The sequence below is a fragment of the Chiloscyllium punctatum genome, chromosome 26, assembly GCF_047496795.1.
Source record: "Chiloscyllium punctatum isolate Juve2018m chromosome 26, sChiPun1.3, whole genome shotgun sequence".
NCBI classification, from domain to species: Eukaryota; Metazoa; Chordata; class Chondrichthyes; order Orectolobiformes; family Hemiscylliidae; genus Chiloscyllium; species Chiloscyllium punctatum.
This window is the reverse complement of record NC_092764.1, coordinates 58,098,041-58,110,848: the sequence shown is the minus strand read 5'-3', so window position 1 is coordinate 58,110,848 and position 12,808 is coordinate 58,098,041. Positions and strand designations below refer to the sequence as shown.

Genomic DNA, 12,808 nt, shown 5'->3' with positions numbered 1-12,808 from the left:
AAATGCAGGATTACGGGGATAGAAAGGGTCAAGGTGGGATGCTCTTCAGAGGGTCAGTGCGGATTTGATGGGTTGAATGGGCGAAAGTGAGAACTGCCGATGCTCGAGATTATAGATGAGAGTGTAGTACTGGAAAGGCACAGCAGGTCAGGTAGCATCTGAGAAGCAGGAGGATCAACGTTTCGGGCAAAAGCCCTTCATCAGGACAGGTTGAATGGCCCGCTCCACTCTGTAGGCCTTCTTTGAATTATATATGAAAAACAACCTTCCTCTTTGATTGGCCCGTTGGTCATTTGTGACTCAATATGAAATTTTGCCTGCTACTACTCTGGTGAAAATGTCAGGGGTTCACGTTACAAAATTAAAAAGTGCTCTTGCCTGAGTGAAAATTGAGAGCAAAAAAGACTTCTTCACACAGGATGGCTCAGAAATCACAATTACCATTATCTGTCAATGATGAAACATTGTTATAGGGCTTGTTCAACCCCACCATCCCAAGAGCTGTATTGCAACTGCCAGACTTTAAAGGTTGAATGTGTAAACTCAACAGTTTGTATACTTCACCATAGTTGGGGGTTGAGGGGAGTGGGAGTGCAAAAGGGACATGATTTTAATGACTCAGCCATGTTAAAATACCAATTTGTGGTAACTGGGCACTGTGGCATCATAATCAACGAGCTGTTTATGCTGTAAATGATCCAGATGGCAAGATTATGCCTGGCAACAAATGTAGGAATGTGTTGTTTGCTTTCTTGAAGTGCAGTCCATGCTAATGTTGCAATGAACTCGGTTAGTGAATTTGCCTTATAAGGACATGAACAGTTCTATATCTAAAGCTAGCATGAAAAGTTCTCAATGTACTTGAGACTCGCCTCTAGCTAAGGTCAGGGAGGTGGGACAGAGTATAACTGAGCAGGTAGCCAAGAGGCTGCTGCAGTATGTTCAAACTCTGGGAGAGCCCTGTGTAATGCAAGTAGTTCTCCTCCAAGTGAATACTGTGCGTCAAAAACAAACACCATCTTGCCTGAACAGAATTGTGCAATAGAGCTGCAGTGATAGTGTCAGACTTCTTCATGTCTCATTGAAGACATCACCACACTTTATGATGCAGCAGGTACCCACTTGAACATTGGTCTTGTAAAGTCCCAGCAGATGTTCTAAAACTCTGTGTGCATTCACAGATCAGCTGATGGTAACAAATGACCCAGTTTTTGTTGCTTTGTCCTGCTTTATATTTGGATTGATGCCTCTCCACTGTTGTCTCTTTGTTTCATTGTTGACAGATAACGGTAATTGTGATTTCTGAGCCGTCCTGTGTGAAGAAGTCTTTTTCACTCCTTGTCAGTGCAGATTGGTCAATAAAGAGAGGAAATAGTTGTTAGTTTCCCTGTGGGGAGTGAAGCATGAGCAGCAGTACAGCAATAATGTTGTATATAGGTACACTGATAGCACAGTAGGGACCCACTGTGCATTAACCACTGAGGAGTCAAAGGAAGCACTTACCATTATATTGTCGCCTGTGATTGGGCTTTGGGAATAATGAGAGCAATGCATCCATCGGGAAGCGATGAATACTTTATTTTAAAAGAATACAATTTCTAGCCTCTTGTTGTTTTCAGACAGCACCCCCACCACCTGTTTTCACTTTACGGTCTTCTGTGCACTACTCTCTATCCATAAAGAATGACCCCCCCCAAAAAAAACTCTTCCAGCTACCTCCCACATCAGAATAACACCGCCATTTCAGGTTTGCTGCAGTGCTCCAGTGAGACTCAACACAAGCTACGTGAACACCAACTTTTCTTCAGCTTTTTTTTAATTTCAAAAATATACTTTATTCATAAAATGATTTGATGGTCTGTACATTTGGTCATGCCATACATATGTCAACATTTACATACACAGATCATAAATTATCATTGCTATATACAGGTCTGTGCATTTCTCAATCTTATGCAGATATATTTGGCTGAGGCATCAGCAGAGCCCAAAAACGTCCGCATGGGCCCCCTGTTCTTCTTTAGGCAGGCCGATCTTACGCGGTGGTCTTTCCCCACCGTGCCTTGGTGACAGCTGCCCCAAGCTTCAGCACATCCCTCAACACATAGTCTTGGACCTTGGAATGTGCCAGTCTGCAACACTCGGTCGGGGTCAACTCCTTCAGCTGGAAGATCAACAGGTTTCGGACCGCCCAGAGAGCATCCTTCACCAAGTTGATGATCCTCCAGGCGCAGTTAATGTTCGTCTCAGTGTGAGTCCTGGGGAACAGGCCGTAGAGCACGGAGTCCCGCGTCACGGCGCTGCTCGGGACGAACCTCGACAAGCACCACTGCATTCCTCTCCAGACTTCCTCTGCATAGGCACATTCCAGAAGGAGGTGTGTGACAGTCTCGTCCCTCCGCAGCCACTTCGAGGGCAGCGTGCGGTGCGGTAGAGAGTCCGGGCGTGCATGAAGGATCTCACAGGCAGAGCCCTTCTCACCACCAGCCAAGCCACGTCTTGGTGCTTGTTGGAAAGTTCTGGCGATGAGGCATTCTACCAAATGGCTTTGACAGTCTGCTCAGGGAACCGCTCGATAGGATCCGCCCTCTCTTTTTCCCGAAGGGTCTCAAGGACACTACGTGCTGACCACTTCCTGATGGACTTGTGGTCAAAGGTGTTTTTCCTCATAAACTTCTCCACGAAGGACAGGTGATACGGAACGGTCCAACTACTCGGAGCGTTCCGCGGCAGCGAGACCAGGCCCATCCTTCGCAACACCGGGGACAGGTAGAACCTCAGTACGTAGTGACACTTGGTGTTTGCGTACCGGGGATCCACGCACAGCTTGATGCAGCCACACACAAAGGTGGCCATCAGGGTGAGGGTGGCATTGGGCGTGTTTTTTCCCCCATTGCACCGGTCTTTGTACATTGTGTCTCTTCGGACCCGGTCCATCTTTGATCTCCAAATGAATTGTAAGATGGCCCGGGTGACTGCGGCGGCACAGGTCCTGGGGATAGGCCAGACCTGTGCCACATATAGCAATACTGAGAGTACCTCGCACCTGATGACCAGGTTTTTTCCCGCGATGGAGAGCGACCGTTGCCCCCATCTGCCTAGTTTCTGGCTCATCTTCCTGATCCGCTCCGCCCAGGTCTTGGCGCACGCCCCAGACCCCCCGAACCAAATACCCAGCACCTTCAGGTGGTCGGTCCTGACGGTGAAGGGGATCGAGGATTGGTCGGCCCAGTTCCCAAAGAGCACGGCCTCACCCTTGCCTCGGTTTACCTTGGCCCCCGAGGCCCGTTCAAACTGGTCACAGATGCACATTGAGTCTGTGCACGGACAGCGGATCCGAGCAGAAAACAGCGACGTCATCCATGTACAGGGAGGCTTTAACCTGTAGGCCCCCGCTGCCAGGAATAGTCACCCCTCTCAGGCTCGCATCCTTCCTGATGGATTCGGCAAATGGCTCTATGCAACACACAAACAAGGCAGGAGAGAGAGGGCAGCCCTGCCTGACTCCAGATCTGACTGGGAAGTTATCTGATTCCCACCCATTGATTGAGACTGCACTGACAATGTTGGTGTAGAGCAGTCTGATCCAATTTCCGATTCCCTCCCCAAAGCCTATTTTGGAGAGGACATCCCTCATATATGTATGCGATATCCTGTCAAAGGCTTTCTCCTGGTCCAGGCTGATTAGGCAGGTGTCCACCCCCCTGTCCAGCACGTAGGCGATCGTATCCCTGAGGAGTGCAAGACTCTCAGAGATCTTCCTGCCCGGTACAGCACAGGTTTGGTCCGGGTGGATCACCGATCCCAGAGCAGACCTGACCCGGTTGGCGATGACCTTTGACAAGATTTTGTAGTCTGTATTTAACAGTGAGATCGGTCTCCAATTTCTAATTTCCTCCCTCTCCCCCTTCCGCTTGTAGGTGAGGGTGATGATGCCTTTCCTCATGGATTCACTCATGGTACCTGCCCGAAGAATACTGACATACACCTCCAGCAGGTCCTGGCCAATCAAGTCCCAAAGAGCGGAATAAATCTCGACCGGTAAGCCGTCGCTTCCGGGAGTTTTATTCTTTTCAAAGGACTCAAGGGCCTTGGTCAGCTCATCCAGAGATAGCGGCTGGTCCAGCCTCTCTCGTGTTCCGTCCTCTAGGACCTCCGTGATAGAGGACAGAAACGACTCGGAGGCCGCGCTCTCGGTTGGCTTCGAGTCATACAGACTGGCATAGAAGGATTTGCTGATCCTCATGACGTCAGCCTGAGATGACGTTACCGAGCCATCTTCTTTCTTCAGGCTGCTGAGCACGGAGCTCTCTTTGTGCACCATCTGGAAGAAGAAACATGAGCACGTCTCGTCCTGCTCCACCGAGCGGACCCTGGACCGGAAGATTATCCTGGAGGCCTCCAAGGCAAAGAGTGAGGCTTGCTGGCCCTTCACCTCCTGGAGGTCCTCCGTGACATCAACCCCCATCGTCTGCAGCAGGAGCAGGTTCTGCATACTTTCCTGGAGCTGGGACCGTTTTCCCCGCCTCTCTCTCGCCTCCTGGACACCTTTGAGGATAAAGAACCTCTTGATGTTCCCTTTTACCGTTTCCCACCAGTCTGCTGGAGACTCAAAGAGGGGCTTCATGGTTCTCCAACCTACGTAATCCCTCTTGAGCTCTTCGATGTTTCCCGGGGTCAACAGCTTGGTGTTCAGTTTCCACGTTCCCTTGCCCGCCTGCTGTTCGTCTTGTAGGTGACAGTCGGCCAGCAGGAGGCAGTGATCAGAGAAGAACACCGGCTTGATGTCGGTGGATCTGACCGAGAGCGTTCGGGACACAAACCACAAACAGGTAATCTATCCTTGAGCGGATAGACCTGTCTGCCCGTGACCAGGTGTATCTACGCTGCGCTCCATCTGCAGGGGTGCTGAAGACGTCGTGCAGCTTGGCGTCTTTGACCGTTTCCATCAGGGCTCTGGACGTAGTGTCTGGTTTACTATCCCCCCCCCCCCCCCCCCCGCCGGATCGTCCATCTGCATCAATGATGCAGTTGAAGTCTCCGGCCAGAATGACCGGCCTGGACGTAGCCAGCAGCAGTGGAAGCTGTTGCAGGACGGCCAACCGTTCACTCTTACCCACTGGGGCGTACACGTTGATTAGTCTCACAGGAGCGTTTCTGTATTTAACGTCCGCGACGAGGAGGCGCCCGCCCACCACCTCCTTAACCTCGGAGATGGTGAAGTTGCCTCCCCGCAACAGGATACCCAGGCTGGAAGCGCGGCTATCGTTGCCCCCCGACCACACTGACGGCCCATGGGCCCACAAGCTCGACCATCTCCTGTAACTGCTGAGGTGCGGTATCCCACACTCCTGCAGAAACAGGGCATCGGCGTTGACGTTGGCCAGGAAGGCCAGCGTTGAAACACATCGCATAGCCGATTTAATGCTACGCACATTTATGCTGGCAATTTTAAACCCCATTTTACCAGTTTACGGGGTTACCAGTGTCCGTTTTCTTCTGGTCTTGCCCCTGTGGGGTAGCTGCGTGCATCCCCGTGGTGACGGCAAACTGCTGGACCTTCCCAGGGCTGAGGCAGCTGTCCAGCTCCACGCTGGAGTCATTTCCCCATTCTGGTGTCATCGTGTCGGACCCAGGGTCCGCATCGCCCCGTTCTCCATCTGACAGCAGGGCTGTCACTGGGACGCTGCTCCCAGTTACCTGGAGCTGTGAGCTGGTGAGTACCCCTTGGTTCTCACCGGGTAGGGGGAGGCCTTCACCCATCCCCTCAGAGGGATCGACTTTTCCTTCTTGGGCGGTGCTGCCCTCCTTTCTCCCCAAGGCGCTCTGCCTCTTCCTCCGGTGGCGACCCTTCTTGTGTCCGTCCTCACCATCGGAGGAGCTGCCTGTATCCTCATCTTGTAGGTGTCTCTTCCCCCTTCGCTTGGTGGCTTTTCTTCAGCTGATGTACCTAACAGCCTCTCAGGATTGAATTTAACAATCTCAGAACGTGAACACCCTCCGTGTCCATTACCTACTGCCCTCCCTCCCCCTTTCCGTAGGTCCTGCTTTTATTGGTTGCTCCTGGCACAGCCAACCCATTTTCAGTAATTTACATATTTCATTGGCAGTCTACCCAGTAATCCTCTCTCTCTCACCTTATCTCTGTTTGCCAATCCTTTAAGGATTCAGTAGTGTGTGCTTTCTTTTCCCATTTGCACTCTCTCTCTCTCTCTCTCTCTCTCTCACAAGACATGGACTCCACCCACTCTAATTCTGTCATCAGCATAAATGCCATCCTTTCCCAGCTGTGCTCTGTTCTGACAAAGGGTCGCTGGATTCCAAATGTTAACTCAGTTTCTTTCTTTCTCTCTCTCTCTACAGATGTGTGCAGACCTGCTGGGTGTGTACAGTCCTTTGAGTTTTTGCTTCCCCGTTAGGTCCTCCATTTCCTGGTTTCAGAAGTGATCTTGAATGGAGAATATTTGACAGAGTAGCCTTTGCTTTTGAGCTTTTCTACCTTATTGGTCTCTCTGGTCAACAGGGCACCTTATTATAGAACGTTTGGCTTGGGGAGGCTGGATGAGACAGATCGTTTTTTTTTCTCAGTAAAATCCATGACATTGGAATAATGCCGCTAGAAACTTTGAATGATAGCAGTGAATCTTCAACTTAGTTTAGCCTGTTACTGCTGTTCCATTGAAAGCTATAGAAGGATGTATTTGCATTTTAGCTTCATTCATTAGAACAGCCTGAGTTGATCCAACACCATTGGGTCAGCTTTTACTTGACCGCATTGTCTGCTACTTGCAGCTGTGGACCATCAGTCAGGCGAACTTGCACAGTGTGCAATGACAGACTCTGCTTGATTTGGACTGTTGAATAACTAAAATGATTCTATCGTCTCTGAGGCCATCACAGTTGCCATGACATCCCAGCAGGTCACCTATGGCAGCTTTGCCATCGTTGAACCCCTCTGAATATCTCCACTGTTTTAGCCACATCACACATAGAGCATAGAACATTCCGGTGCCGTACAGGCCCTTTGGCCCTCGATGTTGTGCCAACCTCTGAAGCCAATCTAACAGCCATCTAACCTACACTATTCCGTTATTATCCATATGTTTATCGAACAACCATTAAGTGTTGGCGAGTCCACGACAGTTGTAGGCAGGGCATTTGACACCATTACTACTCTGAGTAAAGAACCTACCTATGACATCTGTCCTATATCTATCACCCCTCAATTTAAAGCTATGTCTCCTCGTGCTAGCCATCACTATCCGAGGAAAAAAGCTCTCACTGTCCACCCTATCTAACCCTCTGATCATCTTGTATGCCTCTATTAAGTTGCCTCTTAACCTTCTTCTCTCTAATGAAAACAGCCTCAAATCCCTCAGCCTTTCCTCGTAAGACCTTCTATCCATACCAGGCAACATCCTAGTAAATGTCCTCTGAACCCTTTCCAAAGCTTACACATCCTTTCTATAATGCAGTGACCAGAACTGTATACAATACTCTAAGTGCGGCCACACCAGAGTTTTGTACAGCTGCAGCATGATCTCATGGCTCCAAAACTTGATCCCTCTACCGATAAAAGCTTACACACCATATGCCTTCTTAACACCCTATCAACCTGGCAGCTTTCAGCGATCTATGCACATGGGCACTGAGATCTCTCTGCTCATCCACTCAACTAAGAACCTTACCATTAGCCCAGTACTCTTCATTCCTATTGCTCCTTCCAAAGTGAAGCACCTCATACTTTTCCGCATTAAACTCCATTTGCCACCTCTCAACCCAGCTCTGCAGCTTATCCATGTATCCTGTGACATCCTTCAGCAATATCCACAACCCCACTGACCTTAGTGTCATCTGCAAATTTATTAATCCATCCTTCTACACCCTCATCCAGGTCACTCGTAAAAATGACAAACAGCAGTGGCCCCAAAACAGAACCTTGTGGTACACCACTAGTAACTGAACTCCAGGATAAACATTTCCCATCAATTACCACCCTCTGTCATCTTAGAGCTAGCCAATTTCTGATCCAAACCACTAAAACACCCTCCATTCCATGCCTCCATATTTTCTGCAGTAGCCTGCCATGGGAACCTAACCAAATGCTTTACTGAAATCCATATACACCACATCAACTGCTTTACCCTCATCTACCTGTTTGGTCACCTTCTCAAAGAATCAGCAAGGTTTGTGAGGCACAACCTACCCTTCACACAACTGTGTTGACTATCTCTAATCAAATTATTCCTTGCTAGATGATGATAAATCCTAACTCTTATAATCCTTTCCAAACTTTTGCCCACAACAGACGTTAGGCCCCACTGGTCTATAATTACCAGGGTTGTTTCTACCCCCCTCTTGAACAAGGGGACAACATTTGCAATCATCAACCTTCTGGCAGTATTCCTTTAGACAATGCACAGAGTCTACAGAACTTGCAACCAGCGATGTGCTCTGACACAGACCTGCATTTAATATAACACACTTACAGCCAAGCACATACTCCTGTCAAAAAAAGCAGAAATTGCTGGAAAAGCTCAGCAGGTCTGTGGAGAGAAATCAGAGTTAATGTTTCAGGTCGAGCGACCCTTCCTGAGAACATACTTCTGTTCCCAGGGTTCCTGTAAGTCAAACAACTTCTGTTGAGATTTTTGTATAAAAAGAAGAACTTTTAACTTGAAACTTATAGGAGAGAAGCTACGCTCCAGGCAGGAAGGAGAAGAGGAACCAAGAGAATGGTGCAGTCAGTCACTAGAATTTCCAAGAAGTTTCGGACAGGAAAGTTACAAAGCTGACTGTTTTTGAAGGGAACTCCAAAGAGAATGATCAACAATGGAAGTAGCAGGAGCAATTTTCAATCAGAGAAATGGAATTGTTCTAGTTCAAGAGAAAGGCCTGTATAGCATGGTTATGGAGGGATTCTGAATTGAAGATAATGCTTTATCTTTGTGGTTAATTGAATCTCTGGTAATGGGGAAGCACCAAGATGGACACTGGGATCAACTCTAGTGAGCGACTAAGAATTGGGAGCTTGACTGGAGCTCATGAGATTATTGGGAATACACTTGCTTGAGGTGATGAATTTTATAGGTTATAGGAAAACATGGAGGGCCTGATTCCAGATTCTAATTAGATCCATTTATAAGATGGAAAGCATTCTGGAAATGAGATGTGATCTCAGCTGAAGTCCTGACCTTGCGGATTGCCTTGCACTCCTCCAGTCTTGCACATTTGCACCAAGCAAATACTGCTAAAGAGCTTTACTGCTAGGTCTGGCTGGGTCCTGCCCTGGGGGTGGCTGGGTCCTGCCCTGGGTTTAGCTGGGCCTGCCCTTACATTTTCCCTTGCGCTCAAGCAAATACTGCCAGTGTACTTTTCAACATCCACTCTCTCAGCCGCTATGAATTATGAATGTTTGCAGGTTTCTTCCAACTCTCTCAAGGCTTCCCCTCACACAGAGCCATTGGCCTTCCCGCTTTCTCAACTCCACAAACCTTCCTCTGAGTTCTGTTTCCAACACCTGACTGCCTTCTAATTCCTGGAACCTCTGTCTGACCTCTAACCGCACTGAGCCACAGCACTTGACTCCTCCGAGTTCCCTGCATGGAATCTGTAGTTCAGCAGTGCAGCCAACTGCAGCTGTCTACCCATGGTCTCCTTTTGCATCCTTTGTCTCTTTCTGTAACCTTTGAACTCCTCACAGTGGCCCTTAAACTATTCTGAGCAACTTATTGTAAACCTTGCAATTAACCCCATTCTAGGGCAGAATTGAATGTGGCTACCTAAAAACTTCTCTGTAGCACAGGATTGATGGACCAAATGGTTTCCACTGGCCATGGAATCCCAATGTCCACAGTTACTTCGCTGGTTTGAAGTGGGTCCAACAGATTACAGTAGTTTGTAGCTTTGTGTGTCTCCGTAAACTGCAGAGATTTGTCGAAAACATGGAGGGCCTGATTCCAGATTCTAATTAGATGCATTTATTCTTGTCTTTTTTTCCATTACTGAGAGTCCAATTTTGAATGATCTAAAGCAGCACCATTAAAAATTAATGCTCAGCAGTTCAGATGGCATCTGTGGAGATAAGCTGGGTTTAACATATTAGGGCAATGACCTCTCATTAATCATAAAGTGGAAGCAGAACCCAGCTAACTGGGCTTATACTCTCGTGGACCTTGTCAGTCACAGAAGATCCCAAAGCTATAGTTTGGACGCCTCTACTTTAGATCATCTTTTCTATTGGAAGATACCACTTGTGCAGTGCTCTTAAGCCATTTTTGTTTAAACACTTCATATGTGAAGGAAATCCTTGTTGGTAATTACTGTGACCAAATTGTTTTTTTAATAAGTGTTATTTCGGAGTATTTGGCGTTGTGCATTCCTCCTGGCCTTCACTGTGTATTTGAGATAACTAAAATGTAGAGGCTGTTGGACTGTCACTGCACAGTAGTGATTTATACGACCTCTTAACTTCATTTTATTTTATACCTAGCTTCATTATGATGTTGGAGTCTCATCCACCTCCAACAAATAGCAGAATTCAACCCCACCGAGCAAGAGGGACAGTGAGGACGATTTGGGGTGTAGGGAAGATGATTGTCATTGGTGATTCTTCACAGTTTTAGTTATTAAAACAACTATGATTGGCCACTGTATCTACAGTGATTGTAGTTTGAGTATCAGTTTGTACAAATTGCAGCACTTGGATGAATGTCTTTGTGGGGAGAGGAGTGATTTGCTTTCTTAAATCTGCAACATCCTTTTGATTTTCGATTTTTTTCACATAGAGTGTGGTGGGTGCCTGGAATGCACTGCCAGTAGTGATGGTGGAAGCAGACATTTAGCAACAATTAAGGCACATCTTGATAGACTCATGAATAGGTGGCAGACAGAGGGATACAAACTGTGCGCATGGGCAATAAGTAGTGGGTCTACATAGAATTTGGAACCAGTGCAGACTTGGTGAGCTGGAGGGCCTGTTCCTATGCTGTATTGGATTGCATTGAGATATAATTGTGGTTCAGAATTACAGAACCATTTGCTCCATAACTTAAACATTTATTTTTGTTTACAGAAAAGCTGTACAACTCAACTGGCCCTGATTTAAGAAGATCACTTTTCTCTTTGAAGCAACTATTCCAGGTAATGTAACAGTCCAATATTGGAATGCAATTTACCGAATTGTTTATAGTTACATAGAAATTTGTAATGAAATTATGACAGTGTAAAAGGCCCAGCTTACCATGTCAGTTTTTATCCTCCATGTGTACGAATACATCTATTTAGTCGAACTGTTCTTGATCTCTTTATCTCCATTTGGTCCTTTTTAGAAAATTAATTCATGGGATGTGAGCGTTTTTTGGCCCAACCTTAAGGATAAAGCTTGGGAAGCATTACTTTAGGTACTCTCATGGTGCTGTTAAGGAAGGAGTTCCAGGAGTTTGACATAGTAATAAAGGAACGGTGATCTATTTCCAAGTCAAGATGGTGTGTGACTTGGAGGTAGTAATGTTGCCATGTGCTTTATGCTTATGTTTTTCTAGATGAAAGAGGTCATAGATTTCAGGGTCAGAGAAGCTTGATTATACTTTCTAGGGTGGCCTATGATGAGAGAGTGAATATGGAAGACAGAGAATGAGGGTCATGATTAACTTTTTCTGTCCTGGGTGTTGAGCTTATCAAGTGCTGTTGCAGTCATATTCATCAAAGCTAATGGAACATATTCCACCATACTCTTGATGTGTGTCTTGCAGGAAGGGGAAAGTCTTTGGGGAATCAGGAAATGAGTCATCCAGCACAGAATTCCCAGTCTCTGACCTTCTCTTGTAGCCAGAGTATTTACGTGGCTGGTCTGGTGAAGTTTCTGGTCAGTGGTAACCACCAATTATCTTTTATTGCCGATTGTCAAGGCTTGGCTCTTGTGTAGTGCAAACATTGCTTAACAGCCTGAGTCTGAAAGTTGTGCATGTTGGCACAGACAGTCCAAATTGAATCTGGAGCAGTAATGTACTGTAAGGTCCCACTGTTAGCAGGCGATGGAGTCCTGAAAAACATCACAAATGGCAAGAGTATGAACCTTAAAAACACTTTGGAACACAAATCAATGGGATAGACTCCAGCCAGTCGGCACCCATTCCCTAACTGTTTTTGCAGTAAGGTTTTAATACTGTTTGCAATGCTGCCAGTACAGTAACAGCCTTTGGGACCTATTTAATCCATAAAGCAATATCATTCAGTGGATGGATTTTTCCATCATGTACACAAGATGCCTAGTGTTATTACTGTGTGCACTTACGACAGCATCAAATTCATATTAAGTTAACTGGCTCAGAGTGGCACCATGCAGCATGTTGAAGTTACAATGCAGCATTCAGTTTTTATTTTAAAACTGATCAGCCACAGTCACCCTTCCATCATCTTGTTTCCATCTTCAGTCTGTTGGAGTAATGCTTATATTTGTGAACAGTCAAACATAGCATTCCTTGCAAACAAATGTGGGCTCAGCGCTGTAAGGTAAACTACAGGTAAAGTTTCCAATCTCTTATCAGACCAAAGGACTGCTCTCTCATTAGAGAGAGACAACAAGTGGTGGTTTAATGTGAGGGTGACTGAGCCTCAGGAGAGGTAAGAGATTGAGGGACCTGCATGGTAACCTCAGCCAGCACATGGATTTATGAAGGGGAAATCATGTTTGACAAATCTGTTGGAATTCTATGAGGATATAACTAGTAGAGTTGACAAGGGGGAGCCAGTTGATGTAGTACATTCGGATTTTCAGAAAGCATTTGACAAAGTCTGGCATAAGAGA

The 12,808-nt window shown here is 46.8% G+C and overlaps 1 protein-coding gene across 2 annotated transcripts in view; it reads left to right on the top strand.

The window, feature by feature from the left end:
* Window positions 1-12,808, top strand: part of fhod1 (formin homology 2 domain containing 1) — a 310,142-nt gene that overhangs the window by 123,252 nt on the left and 174,082 nt on the right. For both annotated transcript variants that reach the window (XM_072547486.1, XM_072547487.1), the window contains exon 4: window positions 11,075-11,142. In XM_072547486.1, coding sequence (XP_072403587.1) covers window positions 11,075-11,142 — 68 coding nt within the window. The remainder of the gene's footprint in view (window positions 1-11,074; window positions 11,143-12,808) is intronic.